The following is a 26,649-nucleotide window of genomic DNA, read 5'->3' as shown; positions in this document are numbered from 1 at the left end:
TCCATTTTACTCCCATAAAAAAGAAAATGTGAAAAAAATATGCAAATGAAAAAGGAAAATTTTGAGAATTTGTACCAAACTCACTTTTTCACCATTTATTAGTCTCTCCAAGTTGGACACAAATTGTGCAAATATATATTATTTTTCTTTCTCATCAAAACAATGATATTTTCTAATTCTTTTCTCTTTAAGATTGTGTTTGAATTTAGAAGGAAAAGTACGAGGATTTGAAGATGAATATGTGAAATTAAAGAGAAAATGTTAGAGTGGATAAGTGAGAAAAATATATTGAATTTTGTAAGTAATGTGAGAATTGTTAAGGTATTTTGATTTTTTTTTAAAAATGTAAAATATAATATTAAAAATTTACTCTTGTCTTCTAAAAAAAATAGATAAAATTAGAAAAACTACCATGAGTTGATTTTCCTGACTTTCTCTCTATTTTTGGGAAAAATATATTTATCATCTTTTTCTCTTCTACACAAATTCCTATATCCAAATAGGTTACCTAATCCTTTAGTATATCACTAAAAATAAACAGGACCTAAGAGTCCATATAATGCAACAAACCAAACAAATCTTAAATGTCAACAAGATAAAAAAAATGAAAAAACAAATAATTAATTTAAAATCGTTTATTTGTATTTATCTTGTTTCAAATATTAATTAATTTCTTTATAAAAAAATACAACAAAATAAATATGATATTATTAATCTTGTAAAAACAATATTTTATTTTTTTCAATGTCAAATATATGAAACTATAAATATTAAAATAAAATGTAAAATAACAACTATGTAAATATAAAGTAATTATAGATAAGAGTAAATAATTACACGTAATTAAAATATCACCACAATGTAACAACGTTTATTATTTTTGTAAAAAACTAAGAGGAAATGTACCTTACACATACTTAGTGAATATCAAACAAGTTAGACGGTTGAGAAAGAATGGAAAATTGTACAATAAAAGAAGGATTCTTCAAATTAAATGAAACAAGAATCAAAGAAGACAAAAATAAGAGAATATAAGTTATTTATGTTACTTAATAAATTAAAAATTTACACAATTAAACATTAAAATGTTTTTTTTTTCAAATGAAATGAACTCAATAGGAGGACACTCAAAATAAATATGTAAATTGTCTAATAAACGTAATGTTGTTTTAATAAATTTTTTAAAAATAAATATGAAACAAACCCTAAACTCTAAATAAAATACATATTTTTTATCCTTGTATCAAATTTAAAAAATTTAATATTATTAATATTTATATTTGTATCCTATCAATGTCAATATTTATTGTGAAGATTGATAGAAGTTTAAATAAGAAAACTTACATGTTGAGAAGCCTAAATAAAATTTACACCTACATCGTAGTACAGGATAAAAGTATAATATAATTTAATAGTTTAATGAATTTAACAGATATCTCCATTTGCTGATAAAGTTTTTACATTCTCATTTTTATAAAATTATTTATATTGTTCACTTTTAAAATAAAAGCTAACAATCTTAGCATATATATAGAATGATTTTACATATTATTTACCCCACTTAGCATTTGCATTTGTACATTCAATGATGAAACTTTAATCAGTGATGGGTGACTTAGAAGTAAAGAAATATGATACACTTAATTAAATGTTGAGCTGAACCAGGATTAGCCTAACAAGAAAACCAGAATTTTTTGCTGAACAACATTAATAATAATGATGTTGCTTTGCACAAACAAAATAAAGAGGGTGAGTCCGGCTGAGAGAGTAATATAATATGAGTAATAAGGTAAAGTTCCAGCGTGTGGGGACCACAAGCATCAGAAAAACCCTACTCCAATTTGCAATAGATGAGTGGAAAAGTAAAGAGGGGAGAAGCATAGGTTGCAGAGCCTCTATATAATGAAACTTGGACAACCAAAGCTACTCATCAGTTTCTCTCTTTCACACTCACCTATGGCTCCCATCTCAAAACTCATTCCTTTCCTGTTCTTAACAACCCTTTTGTTCTCCCTCCAACTTCATGCCAGAGAAAGCCAGTTCTTCAGCAAAGTCACCCCTCTCAACAACCTCAAACAGACAGAGATTACCAACAATGAAGCCTCACTGAACAAGCCAGAACAACAACAGCCAGTCTTCTTACCACAAACAGAAAACAGTTATGGCCTATATGGTCATGAGACTGGTCTGCACCCTCCCTCCACTACAACAACTAATGCTGCCCCCTACACCACCCCCACCACCTTCCAGCCTTACAAAACTACCACAACTGAGGAGGACAACAACAACAACAACTTTCACAGCTTCAACAGCAAGGATGCTTTTGGAAAGCAGAATGATTTCAGTGACACAAAGTTCACAGAAGGAGGATACAGCTCCAAGGAAAATCAGAACAATAACTACTTCTACAACAACAATGATGCTTTTGGTAAGCAGAATGAATTGAGTGACTCAAAGTACTCTGAAGGAGGATACAACTCCAAGGAAAATCAGAACAACAACTACTACTACAACAGCAAGGATGACTTTGGTAAGCAAAATGAATTGAGTGACACAAAGTATGCAGAAGGAGGGTACAAGTCCATGGAAAATCAAAACAACAACGACAATGCTGCCAATGAGAGATACTACAGCAACAACAACGACAATGCTGCCAATGAGAGATACTACTACAACAGCAACAAGGACAATGCCAACAACAGGTACTACAAAACTAAAGCTGTGAACAACAATTACAACAGCGAGAGGCAGGGTTTAAGTGACACGAGGTTCGTGGAGGGTGGAAAATACTTTTATGACGTTAACTCTGAGAAGTACAACAACCCAACACAATATGGTGGTTCATCCAGGGGAGTGAGCTCCGAGAATTGGTCCAACAACAGGGGTTACTTTGGCAACAATAATGTGAACTCCTACGAGAATAAGAACTCCATGGAAGGTTATCAGAACCAGGAGCAGTTTGAAGATGACCAGGAGGACTTCGAGCCTTGAGCTTCTGTCATCAGTGTCACAGTGAAGACTTAATTTTGCTTTTGATTTGGAGTATTCACATCACAGTGGGTGTTTTACTATGCTTTACATTATAAATTACAAAAAGTGTTAAAGGGTAGTAGAATAATTTATTGAGGGGTTTTACTTAGTGGTAATCTTATTAAATCTTGCTTTTGGAATTGCACAGTCTATGTAATGATTTGGAAATATGGCATGTAGTATCAAAGCATATGTAACTTTTGCTATGAACATGTTGTGGTTTCTGGCTTTTCTCACTAAAAAAGGAACAATCTTCTGCGTTGTTTTTCTCTTTAAACCAGTGCAACACAAGGATTAGGGAGAAGGAGAAAGAGAAGCATAGACCAATAAAAGGAAACAAAATTTACTAATTTTAAAACCTTCTCTGGTGGTCCAACTGGCCTTACCTACCAACATAGACGATCATAGATACCATTTTTGAAACAGTGAGAGGAGCACTACACTGTTGAAGTTGAGTGATAAACATCATTTTGTTATACCTTTCCTTTTCCACCGTAATGGACAAAACCAAGTCAATGATTAGCAATGAAAAACATATTAATTTCGACTTCTAAATCACCCTCCTTTAGATACTCATATGCTAATCTGATAAGACCATATCTGCAAAATAACACATACTAATTCATCAAAAAAAAAAATCGTAAATGACAATTTTTTAGAATATCAATCTTATCAAGGTTATTTTCCCTTTAAATTAAAAAATTTAACCTTTACCTATATTCGAGGTAGAATTTACAACACATTCCTTTAAAAAATAACTTAATTATGATATCTTATTAGGTGAGTCTATCTTTTAACTCAATTTCATAAAATTAAATATCACAAAATCAACTTATGTAACTCCTAAATTCCACACTTAAATTTCGAAGCTACTTTTATATTATATTATATTATATATTAATTTCATCATATCTTCAATGTAAAATATATAGAAAACATATATTTTAGATAAGGTGAAGTAGAACCTCTTGTTATTTGGAGGAAAGGCTAACGGTGATGTGGAGTATGAATTGTTTTGATTATATACTAAAATTCATTCATGTATTTATATAATTTCACGTTTTTTTAAAAAAAATTCTTCTCATGTAAGCAGCTACACTAAATATTACGAAAAAAACTACATTCATTGATTCACTTCAACGGTGGCTTCTGAGAGCTAGAAAACAGTAGGGAGGAATAGCTTACCCTTTGCCACAGTCTTTGAACATAAATAAATTTAGGTCAATTTGTGGTTTAAGGTGTACAAATGTGGAGTTGTTGTGAATTTGGGTTTCTTGAGATGGAACTAGAAATATTAATTATTTGTTGGTTGGGTGTGCAGAGGAATAATAATAATAATAATAATAATGAAATAAATAATAATAAATGGAGTGATTTTTGAAGGCAATCGATTGCGGTTCTTTGGTCCGTGATTGGGGGTCTAGGAAAGAAATAAAGTGTTTGGTTGCACTTTATTTATTCGAAGGGTTGTTACGGTTTGAATATTTAAAAGTTGGGCACAGAAAGACCACTGCACTTGCCTCTTGCATTTCCTTAAATAATTGACGAGGGAACACACTTTCCACAACACTTAGACACACTACCAAGCAACTAAATCTAAAGTCTCACCTATTTTGCCTACACACTGTACAACTCTACAACAATTTCTCATTATTTAACAATAATATATTCATATCTCGTATATCCAATAATCTAACATCAATTAAAAATTAAGATAAATAATAGTTTACCTACATCTTTCTTCTTTAATCTATGACATCTTTTAAGAATAGAAGAGTGAGAAAATTTCAAATATGAATATGTAAAAAAAATACATATACACCATTTTGTTTTAGTTTTCCTTTTTATTCTCATAGTTGTTTTTATTTGTATTACCTAGTACACTAAATAGTGAAATTGTATTGCATCTACCAATTTTCTTAATTTGGATAGTACATGTTTTGAGAGATAGGGGGAAAGAGGGCAGTTGAAAATGTTAGGTTTAGATTAATTGACGGATAACCTAAAACACCTAACTCCTTTCAGACACACCAATGCATGCAAATAACCATACATGCCATCAATTAAATAACCTTCAAAAATACCTCTATTCCTAACTTTTTTTTAAAACCTTTTACTCATTCTTTCAAATTTCTCATAAAATATCAAAATATTATAACTTTCAAAGAAATGTTACATATTTTTTTCTTGTTAACTGTGAAGAAAAAAATGTATGTATTATGAGACTTATATCAATACTTTACATTTTATCTAAATTTTGTAATAGACGTATTTGTGTTACATTTATATTTGATCATATGTTGGTTATAATACACAATAGCGCGTTTTCATAATATTTTTTTTTTTGGGTAAATGAGCATTTTAGTTCTCAAAAATATAATTCATTCTTACTTAACGTTATGAAAAGTATTAAAATTTAAAAAATAAAATAAAATTAATTCATGTCATTTTATGTTACTTTTAGTTATGTTTATATTTATCTGACATTACTATGATAAACTTAACTATTAATATTCTAGTTTATGGATGTTTTTTTTTCTTCAAATTTTGAATTAAGTATATGTAGTTTATCAGCATATATTATAATTCTTTCGTTCACTTATATTTATTTATTTTATATTTTTCTTACCTTTTTCTCACATGCTTTTATAGTTTTTCTGGACTTATATTATATCTCCACGTTTGCTTACCGGCACCACTGTTCAAAGTTTAAATGAACTTGGAGTAAAATGTTAAGTCCAAATATTTATTTTTCATTTTCAATAGTATAGTGTATTTTTTTTATAGAGAATTTTAGAAGGAAAATTCATTTATATGGAAATTTGAAATACTTTACAATAAAATAAAATATATTGTTTGGGTATTGAAATATTAGAATTTTATTAGAGTCATTGAATTGCTTAAAATTAAGTAATTTTAAATTCCACCTACTGACATTCTTCCTATTTTTAAATTTATATGTGTTTTTTTTATATTATTTTCTTAATTTGATTTTGATTTGAGACTTGTTAATCAAACTAAAATTCATATATTCTTGGGATGATTACTTTTTTATATTCTCGATTAAGGATTTTTTTTATTAATGTTGATAGAAAATAATTTTTATTTAAATTATTATAATTATTTTTTTATTATCGTAAAAGACTATTATATTTTACTCGATATTAATGAAGATTTTATTGATTAATATTAGGGAGATTATCTTTAGACAAATGTAAATTATGATTATTATTATTTTTACAATGTTTATAGTAAAAAAAAATCATTATCTACACAAATATTATTCTTTTAGTAATAGTTTCTTTGGATTTTTTTTAGATATTGATTGAAAAAAAACCACCTACATTAAATAGGATGGTTTGACATTAAAATAATTTTCTGTATTTGATAGTAATTGAAATACTTAAAGAAGAAAATTAAAATTCAATAAGTTTAAATTCACTTATTCAAATATAATATAGTTGAAGTTACTATAAATTGGAAAATTTACTATGCAAAGCGAAGGTAAAAGTAAATTTTAACTTGATATCTACATGTTAATAGCATAAATATTTCAGGTGGTCAAATCATCTTTAAATTTATTTAATCATGTTATTAGCTTGGGTAGATATATAGGTTTAAAGTCTACCTTTTATAAGAAAAAATATATTTGAACTTACATTATTTATGTATTTTTAAATTATAAATGCCAAATATATAAATGGTGAGGTCATAGTTAATATAAACTAAAAATGTATATCCTAATAATTTTATATTCATAATGATACTTAATTAAAATTCAAAAGTTTTACTAAAAAAACTAAAATAACATAAATGGTAAGTTTGGCGTCAAAATGACAAAGTCACACAAGTACAAATGTTAACTTTAATGGATGTCTTATAACGATAAGATTGACTAATTTTATCATATTATTTTAAAACATTTTTAATTTTGATAAATGTTATTTTCAATTACTCCGGGTTTAGTTATCACTTTTAATAAAAGAAATATATTTTTATTAACATTGTTGAAACCAAATGATATTTAATTGTAGGCTTAATTTGTTAAAGCTAATTATTTCTATTTCTATTTCTATTTTTGTTTAATTTAAAACTTGTGCGGATTAACTTTTCATGCCACCAACTTAGGTCCCTGATAGGCGAGGCTTCCACATGGTTTTATTAAGAAGGCACAAGCTAAGGGTACTTAGGGTATGCCTTCTAGATAGAAAAAAAAAAATTCAAAATAAAAATTATTTGGTTAAAAAAAAAAGTAAGAAATATAGAATGAATAATTTAGTAATATTTTTTTTATGCTCATAAGATTGTTTGATCGAAGAGAAATATAAAAAAAAAATAGAATAAAACTTACTTTTCTAAACATTACTGTTTAAAATAAAATAAAATAAATATTATTTTACATTTTTCTTAATTAATAATTATATTATTTATCATTTAATATTTTATTATTAATGATATTTATTATGATGTAAAAGAAATCTGTAAAAAAAAAAACAAAAAAAAATAGAACTCCGTGAATATTTTTTAAAATAACACAACGGAATCGTATTTACGTTGTGTCATATTTTTCAGACAAAAAATAATAACAAAACAGATAAAACTTAAAATTAAGGAGAAGGAGTGAGAAGAATATGGGCTCTTGTTCTGCTCTGCTTATAATGAAGGCCCAAACTTGTTGCAGTTAACATTTGGCAACTTCTTCCTGCACCTCTACAAATTTCTTCCTGCACCGCATAATTTTCAAAGAAGACTGTTTTATCAATCCGAAAATAATAAAAAAGTGTGTTCCAGAAAAAAGTGTTTTAGAATGATTTTTTTGTCTTTCATAATTTTTATTTCGAAAATATCTTTTACTTAGGGAACTACTATTCTGGAAATATCTATAACTGTAAAGAATAATTTCAGTATTTTTGAAGAAGGAAGTAAAATGTAGAGGTGCAGGAAGAAATTGCCTTAACATTTTGCTTTCTGAATCCCCATAATTACTAACCTCCTCTGCCGCATCACACTGCTGCTGTCACCGCACTTTCCCTATGGTCATCACTTCCATCACCGCTACACCGCTATCTATTACATACACATTTGTTCTCCATCGTCGCTGCATTTATTGAGAGGAAAAAGAAGAAGGGAGAGAAAGTTGCTCTAGAAAAGTTATTCTAAAAGATATAATATATATTTTACTATTTTAGAAAGTTAGTTTTGGAAATTTTGTTTTGGAACACATCATTTATATGTTTTGGAAAGCTTATTCCAAAAATTATCTTTTAAAAAAATTGTTTTGAAATGTATTTTATATATTAAAAAAAATTGTTCTGAAAATCTGTTTTCAAAATTTTATTTATACCAAAATTTGTGTTTAAAAAATTATTTTAAAATATTTTTAAAACAGATAATCCAAAATTCACATTTACTAAAGATAAAATAATTATTTTAAAAATTATATGGTGCAGTTAAAAATTATAGAAGTGTATGAAGAAAAAGCCTTGTAGTTTTTATCACTATTCATCAAGTCCATTCTAATGGATCAAAATAAAATTTTAATTATTAACGTGGCACCGAATCAACAAATATAGGTATTATGAAATATGAATATTAATAAGAATAAAATAGAAGTATATGTATTAATAACTTCCAAATATAAAATGTTTAAATGAAGTATATGTATAATTAATGCATTATCAATGAGAATTTTTTTAACCTAATCAATATATCTCCTTTTAAGACAAACAATCATGATTAAAAAAGTTCACTGAATATTGAAATAAATTAATTTTCACTTGAACAAATAAATATCATTATTAATTTTAAAATATTATCTTTAAAAAAAGCTTGAAATCACCTATTACATATACTGAAATCTTTAAAAATCATCAAAACTATGCAATCATCAAACAAATATAGATAATCCATAAAAATTAACCCATAAATGAAATCATGTTGTTGGATCCCATGAACCACAGGTCCAACTGGTGCAAAAGTTCAATAAAAGAAATGTAACCTCTCTAGGAAAATAATATAAAGTGTATTTCATCAGCCTTTTCATCTCATTTATTTTATTTATTCGGGTTATAAAATTGTTTAACTAAAATAGGAGTATATCTAACAAATAAACTTATTTTACTAACTTAATGTAATTTTTCAGAAACTATCAAAAATGAGTTTATTAATAATTTGTTTTTCATTTTCACTCTCAATACTTTAAAAACAATCTTCATGCTTGCTAATCATTGGATACTACATTATTTATTTCAATTATTATAATATTTGTTTTCAATAAAAAAATTAATTAAACAAACCATAAATAATTCAAAAAATTGAACTTGAAATGTGTTAATCTAAGTGAAGTTTAATTTATATTTATTAAATAGCATGTCATGTTTAAATTTTGTAGACAAAACATTATAATAAAAATGGAGATATGTTAAAAGTAATCAACTAAGTTTTTGTATAAAAACGTAAATAAATTTAATATATACTTGAACAAAATAAAATAATAGTTAACTCATTATTTTATATATATACTAACAGAAACACAGGCGTTGTTGCGCTTGTGTATCCACATTTTTCTCTTTTACTCAACTTTCATAATGATAGAAATTTAACATACATACATAACTAATTTAGGATGAGTCAAAATTGAAAAACAAAAATTAACATTTAAAATAAAAATGATGAATTAATTAAACAATCTTTTTTTTTCTTTTTCTCTAGTTTAAGTTTCTCTTATTCTTCAAGTTTTTTTTTTTCTTCCATTGACAGTTTTGAGTGTGATGGTGTTCACGTTGAGGTTATGATTGACTTGATTATAAATACAAAAAAATAATGACTTTATCAAATAATATAGTTGCTTTAATGGAGTGAAGAGAGTGATTGAAAGTGAAGGTTATTTTATTTGATATATGATATTTGATGTGGAAATGGATGAGAGTATGCTCTCTCTTTCTTCTTGTTGTTACCTTAAAATAAGGAATTAAAGGAAGAGTGGAGGAGTTAGTTTGCGTATAAAAATTGTACATTAATATTAATTTAAAAAATTAAAAAATAATTTTATTTTAATTTTAAGTAATTCATATGAAATGACAAAATACTCTATTGTACTAATAAAATCAGATATATTAAATAAGGGTAAAACCGGACAAAAATTATGTACACCAAAAAACGGTCATGATGGGAATCCCCTTTACAAAGGTCATACAAAGACCGTTGAATTCCCTTTATATATTGTTCTTTAAAAAAAAAAACTCAGAAAAAGTGTCGGTAGTAATCATATTATTGGTTTGAGATGTCATATTGGTGAATTTGTAGTAAGGAGGGAACCCATGCTTACAGGTGTCGACACTGTAACCAAGACGATTACAAAAAGTGCAGACTTTTCTAATAGAAAAAAACTTTGAGGTTTTAACATCACCAGAAGGAAAACACACATTGCGAAAACAAACAACCTCAGTATGACCGTATTTACCACATAAATTGCATGTAATAGTGCGACTACTGTTAAGATTATGAAGACTAGGGTTTTCATTAGACATTGCCTAAGAGATTTTGAAACTCAATCAAGATTTTGAAAGAGAACAGAAAAAATACCAAGAACAGCAAAGAAAAAAATAAAGATCAGAGAGAAACGCTATATTACAATCAATGAAGATGAATATTTGTCTAATGTGGTGTTTCAATGAAGCGCACCTAATCACAATGGAGAAATGAAGGTTCTGATGAACCCTAATTACAAATGAAAAAGAGACAATGACTCAAGCGTAAAAGAGAAAAAAACATAAAAAAGAAAATACAAAAGAAACTCTTATTCACTTGTGTATTAGATAATAAAATACATGGTGTATATATATAAAAAAAAAACACTAAGACCTAACTAAAATAGAAAAGGAAAGTTGGAAAAAAAAAAGTCTAATAACTTAAAACAGAAAAACTAAATATATTAACAAAAATTCTAGAAAATTATATGAAACACATTATCTAACAAAACACCTTACAACAATTAGAAATTTACCAAAAGTCTTTCTTCAGAAAAAAGAAAAAAAAGAAAACAACTTACTAAAGAAAGCTCAACTTTAGAAGTCTGTATTCATTTTGTAGCCATGTTATTAAGATGAAGCATGAAAAAAAAGGGAGACGAAGGAGTTGAAATAGCAAACACGTGAGTTTCGAGAATTAATAATAAAAGTCAGTGACTATCTTTAGAGAGAAAAAAACATGTTCATTTTCGCTAATCACACTCTAATGTCTTGTTAAAACAGCACTCTCCTATTCTTTTATTCTAATTAAAACGAAGTCTATCTTTAACCCACTTTAAAACCCATTTATTTACTTTATCAACATCTAAATTTTATCTTCACCCTTTACTAAAAGTCCTACCTATAACTTTAAATGAATTAAAGATTTAAACACATAAATTTTAATTATCATTTATAATTTATTTCATACACTTATTTCATCATACAAAGCACAATTCCTTGTATGTATTTTGAAAGACAAAATTTTCATTAATATATTATCAAAGAAAAAATTACTTAAAATATTATATGTAAATATGACATAATCTGATAGTAAAAACGCACGCGGAAGCAATACACACAATCACGAATCAACTGCAGAAAAATAAATAACACAAGATTTAACGTGGTTCGGTCGCCAACTGCAACCTAAATTCACACGGGCAACTATTAGGTTTACATTATATCCTGTTGCACACCAATTACAAGTACAATGATCTCTTCAAATAGAGATAAATAGAGATAATAAAGGGACACAATGATTAAGCCCACTCACTAAAACATGGTGTCTACTCAGCCCAACCCAATTGGTTCTGGCTTCATACCCAACAATCTCCCACTAGAAGTCACGGAACAATGTTCACCTGCGCTTCAATTGTGTACATGGTGTCTTATTAGCCCAACCCAATTGGTCTTGACTTCATACCCAACAATCTCCCACTTGAAGTCACGGAACAATGTTTACCTGCGCTTCAACTGTGTACATGTACTTCTGTAATCTGTCGACGGAACTCAATGTTCCACCTCTAGTTGCCACCCGCCTTCTTAATCATTTTGAAGACTTCGTTAAAACTCCCCTGAGTTTCAACACGTCAATCACTGACCCGTTCTCTGTTCCTACCGACTCCCACTTACAGGAACTGCCGGATCCTGAAACAACCTGAGAACAAACACTCTCCATATTCAACAAGAAATTTTCTGGAGAAGTTTCAACCGCTGGAATACTGGTTCTCCTAACCCACTGTCATCTAGGAACCTCAGCTGAAGCAGAACCCGTGCTCCCACTGCCACAAGTACCTCTGACTGGTCTACCTAAACCTTTCCTTGCTCGTTCATCTTGAATCTGACCTGTGGCTCTGGGTTTCTCTCTTGTAAAGACAACCCTCTTCTACCCACGAGATTCTGTGAACCAGACTTTGTTTATCTTCTGAACTGGGATGGTCACTCCCTCAGACATGGTAATCCGACCATATACAACTAACCTCTCTTTCTTCCGCAGGCCATGACAAGATTTCCCTTGACGACCTTCCACTGCTGATTTCCGAACTTCACTTCATGTCCTTGTTCGTCCAATTGCCTAACAGAAATCAAACTTTTCCTCAAGCTTGGAACAACTCTGACATCCTTCAAAGTCCATAAACCAACTGGTGTCTTCAACGCTATGTCACCCATGCTCGTAACATCAAGAGTTCTGTTGTCTGCTAGTCTTACCTTTCCAAAGTCTCCAATAACTAGATTCTGCAATGCTTCAGAATCCATGACCCAGGAATCCACACTACTATCTGCGCAACAGACTAAAATGTCCTCGTCCGCGAAGTCTTCTGCAATGTTGACTTATTTATCATTTGGGCATTGATTCCTGAAATGCCCCACCTCCTTGCAGTTTCAACATGTTACACTTGAGCAATCTCGAGTCTTCGACTGACTCCTTCTTTTGTTCTTGCTCCCACTATCTCTGATATTTTTCTTACCTCTAATGACATATAGAGATTCACTAGATAATTCCCCAAAACTCCTTATTCGACATTCTCGCCAAGAATGAGATCACGAATTTTCTCAAAAGTGAATCCATCGGATCCCGCTAAACTGGTAACTACTGTAACCATTCCGGACCAACTGTCAGGCAAAGATAATAACAGTAGTAAAGTTTGAACTTCATCATTGAACTTAATGCCCACTGACATAAGTCTAGCTAAGATCGAATTCGTTTTATTGATGTGCTCAGTAACTGAAATCGCAAATCCTCAATTTGCATTTTCCACCAACTGAAATTTGTACCATCGAATTTTCAATTCGGAACTTTCCTTCTTCTGCCATCTCAAATGACTAAACGAGATACTCGGTACAACTAATTTCAGATCTTGGCAATCCTTTTTTTTAAAAATCAAAACCACAAAAATTGCACCACCCAAAATCACTCACCAACAGACCTGGTCGCAGTCCCCACTGCACTGGCGCTCCGCCGCACTGGACCGCAGCTGCCAGGACGCGCACCACCGCTGTTCGCGCTCCGCACCACCACCGTTGTTGGTCACCGCTGTCACACTGCACTTCGTGCCGTCTCAGACCAGCACACCTACAGAACACACATGCAACCCTAACTTTGGATGTCGTTGCCGCCTCTGCGAAACCCTAGCTTTGGGATGCCGCTGCAACCCTTGCAAAACCTTAGCTTTGGGATGTTCTTGCCGCCTCTGCGAAACCCTAGCTTTGGGACGCTACTGCAGCCGTAATTTTCATGTCTCGTTGATTAATTTCTGCTGATCGGATCTCTGGTGTGTAAACGAACCAAGCTCTTGATACCACTTGATGGGAAAAAACGCACGCGGAAGCAATACACACAATCACGAATCAACTGCAAAAAAAATAAACAACACAAGATTTAACGTGGTTCGGTCGTCAACTGCAACCTACATCCACACGAGCAACTATTAGGTTTATATTATATCCTGTTGCACACCAATTACAAGTACAATGATCTCTTTAAATAGAGATAAATAGAGATAATAAAGGGACACAATGATTAAGCCCACTCACTAAAACATGGTGTCTACTCAGCCCAACCTAATTGGTCCTGGCTTCATACCTAACATAATCTACCAAATTTCAAATAAACGGGTGAAAACGTTAGGAATGCAACATACACAAAAAAATTAATCTCATAGTCTAACTCAATCTCATAAAGCTAAAATTAACTTATAAGGTGAAATTTGTACTCACTTATACTCCTTCACGCCGAGACTGACAATTCGTATATGGAACTATATATTGTATGTATCTATGATGAAATGACTCTGATATTATATTAAAAAGTAAACTTTAAGCCTAATTCAACTTCATAAAATTCAACTTATAAGGTGAGGTTTACACCTACTTATATACTATAAAATATTCTAATATTTAGTCGATGTGAAATCTCCAACAATTTTTCATGTTGCATTATTTTGAGTTGCATGTTTCTCCACTTGTGAAATTATGTAAAAAGATGTGTAGTAGTTATATATTTTCTTTATTTTATTTGATTTGGTGGCAAAGGAAAGTAAAAAATGATTTTGTCCATAAATGATTTAATAATATTAATGGAATACCTTGGTGATAATAGTAATAAAACAACTTATTATAGAAGAAGGAAAATGAAGATGTTAATATAGTCATACAGAAAGTGACAATGAGTTTGTGTCCATATGTGTATTCCCTTTCATCATAATATATTCTTTTATGTGTCGGCTATAAGAATAATAATAATAATAATCAATTGGGAATTCATTTTCATAACAGACACATAAACTTTCTGTAGCCATGTGCATGGATTCCACAATCAAAATCTCTAAGAACTCATTATCATCTCCTCCATTCTAAAAAAAAGTTCATATTTAAAGATATATTTTAGTTATCTTAATTTAATAGTTTTAATCATATATTATTAGTATTTTTTTAATTAGTGGGTTATATTTTACGAAACATGATATTACAAATATGTTTTTTATTTATTTTATACTTATTTAATTTTACCATCTCTACATAATTTAATATAGTGTAAATATATAATTCATGTGCAATGTCCGTAACTGTTTTTATATAATTAAAGTTTGTAGTAAATAAGTATCTTTGGAGACATCAATCATATTTTAAATATGATTAGCTTTTTTTAACTACTTGTACTTTTTTAATGATTGCTCATTTTTTGAATAGGAATAAAAGAGGCGAATGGAAAGAGATGTGTATTAAAAAATAAACAATTTAAATTATGATAGAATTTTCATTCAAATAAATATTGATAATTTCATTCAAAATGATTAAAAATCAATTTAGAAAGGTTACTTGAGATTATTGTGAGAGATTATTATGAGAGAGATATGTGACTAGTTAGGAGAACAACATCATCTGAAATGTCTACAAAGAAAAAAAAATTATAAATATTTAATTAGAAAATAAAACCTCCTCTCTTTTATTTTATATTTTAATTTATAATATTTGAATAAAAGTTGAGTTGACCTCCCTTGTCTCACGAATCATCAAATCCTGATTAGTCATATTATAAGTTAAATAATTCATAATGCTATTATCAAGGTAATGAAAATAAAATATATCTTCTCTTATGAATACCTCTTATAATTATAATCTTATTTATAATGATAATAAATACATTTTTATTTTTTATATGATTTAAACTTATTCTGATGTTTATGGAAAATATTTGAATTAACTAAATATGAATATAAATATAAGGAATATTTGACTTTTAAATTGAGTTTGAGAATGAAAATGAAGTGCATATATATAATTGTTTTGTATATATATAATTATAATTTATTATTATTATTTAATATTAGAAAAAAAATGTATATATTTTTATATTGGATTTTTAATAATATGATAAATTTTTGAGAGAGAGAGAGAGAGAAATATAGATACAACCTCCACTGAAAATTTTATAAAGATGAAATAATGATTCTATATTATATTTTGTATAAATAAGGAGAATCTAATAATGATAAAGACATAAAGTTAAAAATCTTTATATAAGTAATATATTTATTTGCCCAAACTTCAACGGGGAAAAAAATCTCAGCACAAAGCTTTTCCAAGAACAACACATTATCTGTTAACACTAACTTTTGTGTACTTAGTTGTAAATTTCTAAGTGTTTATCAGAAAACTAGCTTGGACTTGACACTGGTTTTAATATCTTCATTCATTTAAGTAGGCTTGTTTCAATAGTTGTCTTATAATTTGTTCTGAATGGGTACAAAGTCTTAAGAGGCTATTGTGAATATAATATTTGAAAATGAGTATAAATTCTCGAGAATCTACCATGAAAGAAATAATAGTTGGAATTAAACGAAGCATGAAGAGGCTACTATGAACAAAATAATGGAAAATTGCTTGGAGAAGCAAGTTAAAAAATATACTTGGATAAAAAAAATGTTTGAAAACAATACTTGTAATATTTAATAATTAGTAGAACTTGAAGGTTAGAATGACTTAACAATCTTTTCATAGGATCTTTGTTTTTTTTTTATCTTCGGTTTTTTTTTTTGTTTTGTATGGAATAAATGTTTTACTTGAATGGTGGTCACAATAATGTACTGTGAACCAAATAATCACTTTTGTCAATTTTCTATATGTAGGTTGAAGAGAGCTGACAATAAAATTTGGGCTTATAAGTAGTTGAAATTTGGATGTAGAGAAATCAGATTGTGTTCAAGAATGCAAAACCAGATCCGTTGGAAACTTTTGCACTTGCCCAACTCAAAACTTAGATCTGGTAAAGTAAAATCTGCCGCATTGCATATTTTGAGTGAACAAAAATCCATTTTGGGGTTTCTTTCATCTATTCCATGACCGGAACAGGGGGAGATACACGTTACACCACGATTTTGAATCAGAAGATCTATTTCAAGAAATGGCAGATCTCCTTGAACATCAAAAATTCAACATTTTCAATCTAGTAAATAGGTAAACCTATTCTATATATATATATATATATTAGATACCAGATGAATCAATGATTTATAATCATTTTGCTAGACATGTTTTTTTTGACCATCGCAAAAAGAAAAGATTTTGTTGCGAATGAACAAGATTTTGAGGAATTGTCCATACGTAAAATCAGAATTATTGATACGGGCCTTTTCCACATAAAAAGGGAATCTTTTGTTACAATAGAAGCAGGGTTTTAGATCTCATACATTGTCTAAACACCATCAAATATAAAACTGAATCGAGAAAGTGATTGAAGATAAATTGTGTTAAAAGACAATCAATATACTAGCGATCTTAATTTGGTACACTTAAAAGTTTTGGTCATATAATAACCGAATTTTTTATTTAGGTAGGATATAACTTTTTGGTTAAAAGATTTTTCCTCATGTTGATCTTAGTGAAATATAGCTGTAATTTTTTTTTATACGGTTGGAGTATCTCTCAAATACTCCAAATAACTTAATTTATTCATTTACGATTATAAAAAAAACTTAGAAAATTTTCCAAAACTTAGATATAATTGATGATTAAGAAAAATAGTATAAATATACTTGTGCATTTTATTCTTATTGTCTCTATGTTTAAAACTTGTTTAAAAAAATATTTTCTTTACAAAGAATAAAATGTGCGTAATTTTCTTTCAAAAAGACTATTTCTTGCGTTACTTTTTTATAAGTGTCAATGTGTAGTTTTTATGATTGAGAAAATTGAACACTTGGGAACTTAATTGTTACTTAATGAAAGAAAATTACTCTAATCTGATAATTATTGAATCTGATTATATATTTTGAACCAAGAAACAAATGAAAAAATTTAATTTCAATTTTTGTGTAAATTGCAGATGAATATGAAGCATTGAAAGAATTATTAAGTTGGCATTGAAAGAAAGAAAGTAAAAACTTAATTGGATCACAAGAAGATTTAGCTCAAGCTAGAGGATTTAGCTCAAGCTAAAACTGTCCAGAGTTGATTAAAGGTGCAGTACAATTCTAGCTCAGGCTAGAATCGCTAGCTCAAGCTAAAAATGCACCGAAAGATCTAGCTTAAGCCAAAACGGGCTAGCTTGAGCTAAAGTTGATTATATAAATTTTGAAAGAAAACTCAAAACAAGCGGTGGGAAAAAAAACTGAGATCTTTAGAGAGAAGTTAGTGAGAGAAGAAGGAGAACTCTATTCTTGGAGAAGAACTTACTCAGATCAGCACTTCTTATGCAATCCAGATCAAGAATGAAGATTGGAAGAGCTGTCATGAGTGGCTAAGTTCAATGTTGTTAAAATCGTAACTCGTAGACGGATTGGAGAGGGAAAAAAAGATCGTAACTCGGGGATCGTAACTCGACTCGGAAGAGTTACTATCCGAGTTACTATACATAAGATAATTAAAAATAGACTCATAATTCATGAAATGGTCCAAATATATAACATAACTAAATGGTCCAGATATATAATATAACTAAATGATCCAAATGGCGAAGGCAAATGACGAAGGCACGATCGACGAAGGCGACGACGCGTAGCGTGGACGGCGGCGACGACGACAGGTAGCGTGGACGGCGGCCAAACGGCACGACAGAGGCACAGGTTCTTCAAATTAGGATTGCGTTTTGGGATTAGGGTTTCTGAGACTCAAATTAGGGTTTTTAGGTTTTTTTAAAATTTAGGGTTTTTTTGGGCCGCGTCATGGATCGCGGAGGCCCATGGATCACCGATCCAACCCCTGGATCGTCGGATCGCTCCGATCCGTTGAGAAAACAATCCAGGCACCGATCCAGCACATTTTTAGCATGAAAGATCGTAAAATCGCGATTTTTCCTATCTAAATCGCAATTTTAACAACACTGGCTAAGTTCTTTCTAACTTGGGATTGAATGTAATTTACCTTGATCAAATGTATTCTTGGTGATATATATATAAAATTCTATTTTCTACTTGTTCTTGGTATTTTCGTTTTATGCTTATTGCTTGATTCTGTCTGATCAATAGAGTCTTAATTTTGATCCTTAAATTTAACTGGAAAGTACCTTTAAGGATCTGAAATAGACGAAAATACTTGATAACTTGTAATGCTAGGAATAGATTCCAGGTTATTGATTGCATTATAATTTTGTTCCTAAATTTAGTTAAAGATGATTATATAATTTTGTTAAATATCTGAGGAATCAGTGTTTGAGAAATTATCTTATGAATTTCATCTGTGAGGAGTCAAGATGAATGACTTTAAATTAAGCATAAAAAATAAGTAGTTTTGAGTATTATATATTGTATTATTCAAAATATAGATGATTGAGATAGACACAATTCATTCCCAAGTATCTTTCTCTATATTTGATAAGTTGGCTTTGTTACATCCTGAATCAAACCCTAACTCTCCGAATTTGGTTATGAACAAAGTCTCAAAATTATTTTCTATACTTAATGAGTTTTATAACATAACATCTTAATTAGAATTGTTCCTTGTGGGTTTCAACATTGGTACTTTAAAAAATACTATATTACAATTGATTCGTTACACTTGCAGAGAGAAATCAACACTTTTACATTATATATATTTAAAATTAATTCAAAATACTCAATGGTAATTTATTAAAATGGTTCTGTTGTACAGGAGTTATATTTCATATACATGTAAGGAAAGAGTGAAATTCATCATTTTATAAGGAGAGTGTTAAAATAAAATGAATTTGAGTAAAAAGTAAATAAATTTTGGATTAAAAAAATTTAGTTTTACATGTAGGTAATTATAATTAAATTAAAGGTATGTTTTGGATAAACTTTCCAAAGAGAAATTTTAGAAAAAAATAAAGAAATAAAATTTTGTAGAAATTAAAATTAACTTATACAAAAATAAAAATTTAAAATAATTATATAAAAGAACTTGTGAATAGACGTTAGCTCATCATGTTAGTAAAAATATTAATATTAAAAATATTATTTTAGATGTAATTTTAATATAATAATAATAAGAGGAAAAAAAAAGTAGTAAAGTAGTTTATACTATTACGATCAAGTTATTTTTCAAATAGCTTAGAGTTAAATTCTTTTTATTTAAACTGGCTAAATAGCCATGTAAATGAATAGCTAACTTGCAAAAAAAAATATAAAAACAAATAAAATTAGAGTACTTATCTTGTATTCATCGTCATATTATTAAATACCTTTTTTTCCAACTTAGTAATCATATGATTTGTTACTCCTAGAAACTTTAAAATATGGTGCTAAATTAAAAAATTAATTTATTTGAAAAGATAATTATTAATTTAATATTTGTATTTGATAAAGAAACAAATTAAAGTTCTTGACCGTGACAACTACAAATCAATATGATATAATTCTTGATATTACGGAAAAGAAGAATTTAGTTATTGACTTTTTCAACTATCAATTAATTTAGTTCTCTACTTCCATCTACATAATCAATTTGGTCTCTATCTAAAAATTAGATATAATTTGTCACTGTCGTGCATAAAACATAATTTTGTCTTTATGAACAAATTTGATCAATATATTGGGAAACAAAGTAGTTAATAGTCCCAATTTCAATTTAAGTATTAAATGATTATAATCATCAGATTGGAGATAAAAATGTTTTACTATTTTCTTAATTTTTTTGGAACTATTTACTCAAAACAGGGAATAAGCTAAAAAAAGGTATATATATGTTTACTTCAGAGGTTTTACTCTGAAACTTGCATACCATTTTAGACCGATTTATAATACGTTAATAGAAAAAGTGTGTAAATTAATACAAGTTTTTTCATCCATTGACCAAAGTACATAACATTTGGGATTAATTTCTGAAACATCATGAAAAAATTGATCTTTAACTCAAGCAATGACCCACCGGTGATGTGGGTCCACAAGCATGTCTTACGTTTAATGCAGGATACTATTACACTAGTTAGGAGACACGTATATTTTCCTTTGGTTTCTCTCCAATACAAATCCTCAGTTTTTTTCTCCGTGATCATCATTTTGTCATCAATTTCTCGGTAGAGCCAACTGACACAACATGGTTTCAGAGGTAATAATAATTCAGTACCCTTTTGCTATTCTTCTGCACAAATTACAACCATGACATAAAAATATGCCTTCTTTTTCCATTTTCTTCTACCATTCACCATCTCTCTTACCACTCCCTTTGTTTTTTCAGTTTTTTTATTTATTTATGCACTCCAAAAGAACAATACTTCTTTCTCGGTGTGTTACTGCTATTGATGAATACATGGTGATGTGTTTGAAGTTTAAAGTGTTTAAATTGGAATTGATACTGAATCTCTCTGGGTTTGTTTTTCTGTGTGTGGATGGTTATGTTCTTAGTGTGCAGTCTCTTGATTAGTTGAATTAGAGAGTAATCAGTTTGTAAGGCACATATTTTCTACGTTTTTGTTTTTGTTTGCTTATAGTGGTTGATAGTATTGCAAGTCATGTTTGATGGAACTGGGAACTGAATTTTGCTGTTATGTGAAGTTCTTGTTATTTTGCTGAAATTATTGGGTGAAAGTAATGTTGAGCATATATAATGCAGTCATGTGTGTGTATGAGTAGAAGTTGCATTAGCCAGAAGGAGTGGCAGAATGAAAAGAAAACAATGTGTATGGACTATGATGAATGTGTGTACTGTAAAATTTGTACTTTCCAGATGGACTGACATGAAGAAATGACCCCATTAGTGTCTCAAGTAAGGACCGTAATGGAAGTAGTAGTTGTGAGAACAGTGGGCATGCGAACTAACATTTCATTAAAACCCATCAATGTTTGTTGTCCGAACTTAGTTGTAAGAATGCGATTTGAAGGGAAGGATAGGTCTTTGTAATGCCAACATGTCATTTACTAGAAGCAGAAAATGGGGTAACAATGTTAATGGCCCTGTCCGGAAGATTACTATTTCATAATTTTGGCAACTTGAAGAGTTAAAGCCAAGGAAAAGGTAGGTCCAATTTTAAATTTTTAGCTTAAAATGATAAATTAGATGGTGTAGGAACAGAGTTTCTCTTAAATGAATGTCTTTCTCACTGGAACAATTATCTGTAAACATAACCATTCATGTATCATTTTTGACCTACTATTCTTTTCATTTCATATAGTATGTAACAAGATAAGGAAATCTAGCAAAGCCACATGATGTGGGCCAAATTCAAAATCAAAATGGAGCAAATAGATCTGGGAAATTTCTGGAGAAATGAGCCCATTCAATTCACACTGAATCGTGAGCATTCTTTTTAAAGCGCTAGTGAACACCAATTAAGTGCAAACTATTCAGACAGTTTGATTTCTTTCTGTTCTATTTCCCCTTGATAATTTGGTTTATTTTCATTTTGTAATTAGCCATACCTCTCTGTTAGAAGAGTTTGTCCAGTTAGCAAACCAAGAAATAGCACTTAGTTTACCATTATGTAATATACAACTAGAAGATTCATAAATGGTCGGTGACAGAGTTTGCTGTCGGACATGTGGTCAGAACAAATTGTGTGGGTTTTAGAATCTAATGACATAATATTTTACCAACCTCACCTATTTAGATGATTCTTCTGACAGATATGTAGGCCTCTTGGTCATTTGAAAATAGATTTTATGATCTTCTTTTCTACCGGATTTGTGGATCAATTTACTTTCTTTCCTTAAATCTTTGAAAGGGAAGAGCTGCATTGTCATATCAGCAAGATTGAAGGAGCATAGAATTAGCACCACCAGGAGGATAGTATAGAACAATTATGCAATGTTAAGAATTTCTGAAGATTTTCATAACGCTTACACCTGCTGAACTTGGTCTCCAATGGTACCTTCAATATTGCTTTACCTTTCTCTTGTTCTAGCATAATATTTGCTATACATATCTCAACTTCTCCAATTCAGTACAACTGTTTTCTAAGCTTTTGTTTGGTAAGTTGAACTCTAAAATTTCTTCATAATCCAAATTCCAAAAATGAGAAGAGTGACGATTAACTAGATTGAAGTTTGATATCTTGATCTTTAACATTTGATCTACATAGTCCTCATTATTCTTTCAATGAAGAGCTCGCCTTTATATTTACTAAATCCATATTCTTGAGTTGAACTCATTTTGTGAGCTGAAGTGAAGTATATGACATGATAGGTGTGATGCAATACTCGTTGTATGATTTCAAGTATTTTAGCAAAGGAAATGCCAGTTTTTGAATCATAAATTTCTGTCACCTTGCTCTTCAGGGAACTCTTGTAAACTGTTCTTCGGATGCTATACGTTGGCTAAAATTGTACTCAGATTTTCATTAGGCTCGTTTAAACTTTATTTGTATTTCTAATGTTACTACTTTTTTCTTGCCATCAATTCTCAGAACGATGAAATGCCTATTGGATGGCCATTTGGTCTTGGCTTCTTGAATACAAGACTTAGAGATGTAGAATCACTCCCAGCTGCTCCAGTAGAGACACACTCAATGCACATTCCGTCCACCAGTTTTTCCTCATTCTCATCCTCCAACCTTGATACTGAGGTAATTTGAATTCACAGATCCTATTTTCTTTCTTTCTCACTGTTGATTGGATACAAGGGTTTTTCTCGTGTCATTAAATGAAAATAACTAAGGATCAAAGAGAGAGGATTGAAATAACTAGTTAGTAGGAACAGCAGAAGTTCATAGTTAAAGTTCAACTATCTAAGGAAACTGTACTTCTGATCAAAGTGTACACAAATGAACATATTAACAACTTATTTCAAAGCAATAACTGATAGAATCTATGTTATTATGGAAAAGAATTCTGTGTAAACCATGTGTGGCTGACATTTCTTTCATGTTATACAAAAGATGAGAACGTGTCACAAGCCATCAATTTGCCAGATATTGGTCTACACTTCTAGCATTAAGTCAATGTAGAGTTTCAATGTGAGAACTACCAATTTCCCAAAGTAATGTATTTCATATAGATCCTCAGAGGCATAGGAGGACCTACATAGAGTTGAGGGTAGGCAAATGTACCCTCTCATCTAAGGAACACTATAAGAGAAATCATTGTTTATGTTTTGCCGCCACCTTTTATAATTTTGAACAGCCTAAACCCATACTCAATTATATGTTTTTAGTTGATAATGAAAAGGATTCATTAAAGAAAACATAGGAAAATTGCCCCCACCAAGGTCCTGAATTCAGCAGTAGTAAGAAAGAGGAGATGTAAAATAAATGCTCCTTTTAACTGTTTTCTTGTGTTGGAAAAAACAGTCCACAGCATCTTTCTTTCAAGACAACAGTGTATCCCTTGGGCATCTCATTGGACTGAGAGCAGGAGAAAAGGGACGCTTGTACTTTCCAAACTCATTGAGAATAGAAGAAAGGGAGGAGAAAACATTAGCAAAGGGTTCCAGTTCTGAAGTAAAACAAGAGGATATGTCTCGTGGAATTTGTATACCTATACTACTTGAAGCCCTTCTCAAGATTAGCAAAAGTAAGAAAAGTTGAAGTAACTAGCACATCATGGTGTAACACATTCAGTTGCCTTGCCTCTACTCAAAATTAACAACAATCATTTTTCTTTCATTTCAGCATCAGTTTCTTAAATCATCCATTTAAAACTTTCACAAGCTTCTCTGTTGTTGTAACTTTCTTTTATTTCAAAATATAATACAAAAGAGACTGTAGTGTATTTTATTTTATTATTCTGTTCTTTTATCAGCATTCTAATTTATATAGTTTCTTATATAGTTTTATAAAAAAAATTCTGAATAAGTTAATGTTGTAGCTTACTGAGTAATCTATTTTAATTCTTTCCTACAGGATAACCTTCCCAAAATATTTATGTTTCTCTACCTCTAAATATTTGTTACTGTTTTTCTTGCTGAACTTTCTATGCTTGTTTTCTGTGGATACACTACTGTATAAATAAATGAGGGCAGAAAAAGAGTAGTTTTTTTTTGGTTTTTCTAAATTCACTGGTCAGTATTCAGATATTACTTATTCAACATATTCTTCATCTTTTTTCCTCCCTAATCAACAATCATTATGTGTATCTAAATATGTAATTTTGTTTGTCGAACTGTGAAATCAGATTGAGCCAACCCAAATTTCGTTTGGGCTACAATTATTTGTCCAGCCTAGCTTTATATTAGGTCAGATTGATTCTAATTAAAAATGAATAAAGATAAAACTAATCATGTAATATAAAATTTCTCAGAAATACAGTTAAATATATGTAAAAAGAAAATAAATAAATAAATTGTTAGGGCATGTAGGTTCAATTTTTTGGACCTACATTTTATCAATCAAGTCTAGTCCATTGGACCGGGTTCAATATGCTAAATTTCTCAGACCTAAATTTTAGAAACCCAATAAAACTTTGGTTGTTTCTTCCTGCACTTCCATAGGTTCTTCTGTCACCCCATACAAAACGTACTTTTTTATTCTTCTTGTGCCACTCCCATAGAGTAGCTTCTGAATTATGGAATCCGGACACGCATTTGAAAAAAGACTTCCAGATTACATAATACAGAAGCTAAAAAAGACTTATAGATTATATAATCCGGAAATTAATCATGCATATAAAAAAAGGCTTATGGATGATGTAATTCGAAAGCTAATTACGTATTTTAAAAAAAAACTTCTGAATTACGTAATTCGAAGTATTAGAGAGGTGTATTTTTGGAAATAAAAAATTTATGAAGGTGGGAGAAGAATATATGGAGGTGCTGGAAAAAAACTCTAAAACTTTAATTGCACATTGTTTGGTTCATCCCATTATAAACATCAATTTGCTACCTCTAACCTTTATTGATTTCTATAGCCACCTCTAACCTTTATTAAGCAGTCAAAGACTATTTTCTTTATGCAAAGAGATAATTAAAATGTACAATTTTTCTTAATAAAACGTTTTTTTATATATGATTAAACTTAAGCGATATAATTTTTTTAAAATCTAACTATTTTACCAACAATGTCCCACTATTCGTATAAATAGGGCAGATAAATTTAATGGATAAAATAAATTTTATTTAGCGTTACAGGGAATAGGATTGAAAATTCCATTCATATACTTTTATTCATTTAAATTTTAGTTAAAATTGATCGAAGTCCATTATAAAATATTTTTATAGATGAAAATATAATTCATCCCCATAAATAATATATTTCAAAAATTTATTGGTTTATTATTATTTTTTTAAAAAATTATGAATTATATGAGTATTTCATGTTGATAATGTTCTAATAGAAGTAAAAAAGGTTTAAGTCAATATGAAGATAATAATGTTCTTAAGATAGAACAAATGGTATGACAATTCTGAGTTGACGTTGTTTGGTCAAGTTTATGGGAAATGTCTTAATTGAGGTTGAGTTTTATATTTTTGTTGAGGTTAAGTTCATGATTTCTTGATTGAAGTTAAGTTGAAGATGATTTTATTGAAATCAAATTGATAATGTCTTAGTTGATATCAAGTCAACAATGTCTTAATCGATATTTATGAAAGTCGAGTTGATAATGTTCCAACTAATGTCAAGTTGACGATATCTTGATTGAGGTTAAGCCAAAGATATTTCAAAATCAATGATATATTGACTATGAGTGAATTAGTGATTCTTTGACTAATATTAAACTAAAGATTTTATGAAGTGAGTCATCGATTGAGTTAACGATATTTCAATTAAGGTTGAATCAATAAT

At 29.5% G+C, this 26,649-nt stretch overlaps 2 protein-coding genes across 5 annotated transcripts; both read left to right on the top strand.

The window, feature by feature from the left end:
• Positions 1–1,874: 1,874 nt before the first annotated feature.
• LOC137812080 (protein E6-like) lies at positions 1,875–3,139 on the top strand. The gene has a single exon (XM_068613971.1). It carries the CDS (start codon positions 1,903–1,905, stop codon positions 2,989–2,991), a length of 1,089 nt encoding a protein of 362 aa, XP_068470072.1. The 5' UTR covers positions 1,875–1,902; the 3' UTR covers positions 2,992–3,139.
• A 17,786-nt stretch (positions 3,140–20,925) lies between these two features.
• On the top strand, positions 20,926–24,653 carry LOC137812078 (uncharacterized protein At3g17950-like). 4 transcript variants are annotated; one of them, XM_068613969.1, is made up of 4 exons: positions 20,926–21,044; positions 22,657–22,799; positions 23,338–23,496; positions 24,220–24,653. In XM_068613969.1, exons 2-4 carry the CDS (start codon positions 22,797–22,799, stop codon positions 24,454–24,456), a joined length of 399 nt encoding a protein of 132 aa, XP_068470070.1. In that variant the 5' UTR covers positions 20,926–21,044; positions 22,657–22,796; the 3' UTR covers positions 24,457–24,653. The 4 variants fall into 4 exon arrangements, with proteins under 4 accessions (XP_068470070.1, XP_068470068.1, XP_068470071.1 ...); XM_068613970.1 differs by lacking the exon at positions 20,926–21,044 and adding an exon at positions 21,087–21,950; XM_068613967.1 differs by lacking the exon at positions 22,657–22,799 and having other exon boundaries at positions 20,932–21,044.
• Positions 24,654–26,649: the final 1,996 nt, after the last annotated feature.

Source organism: Phaseolus vulgaris, chromosome 2, assembly GCF_000499845.2.
Source record: "Phaseolus vulgaris cultivar G19833 chromosome 2, P. vulgaris v2.0, whole genome shotgun sequence".
Classification (NCBI taxonomy): Eukaryota; Viridiplantae; Streptophyta; class Magnoliopsida; order Fabales; family Fabaceae; genus Phaseolus; species Phaseolus vulgaris.
Note: the sequence above shows the minus strand (reverse complement) of the source record. Positions and strands in the feature narration are given on the sequence as shown.

What these genes read in the sequence shown, in the direction of transcription:
- LOC137812080 (XM_068613971.1), top strand. Translation starts at nt 1,903, where the DNA reads ATGAAACTTGGACAACCAAAGCTACTCATCAGTTTCTCTCTTTCACAC.
- LOC137812078 (XM_068613967.1), top strand. An exon ending in CCTCCAACCTTGATACTGAG is followed by an intron (nt 23,497 to 24,219) that starts GTAATTTGAATT and finishes TGGAAAAAACAG; the next exon opens with TCCACAGCATCTTTCTTTCA.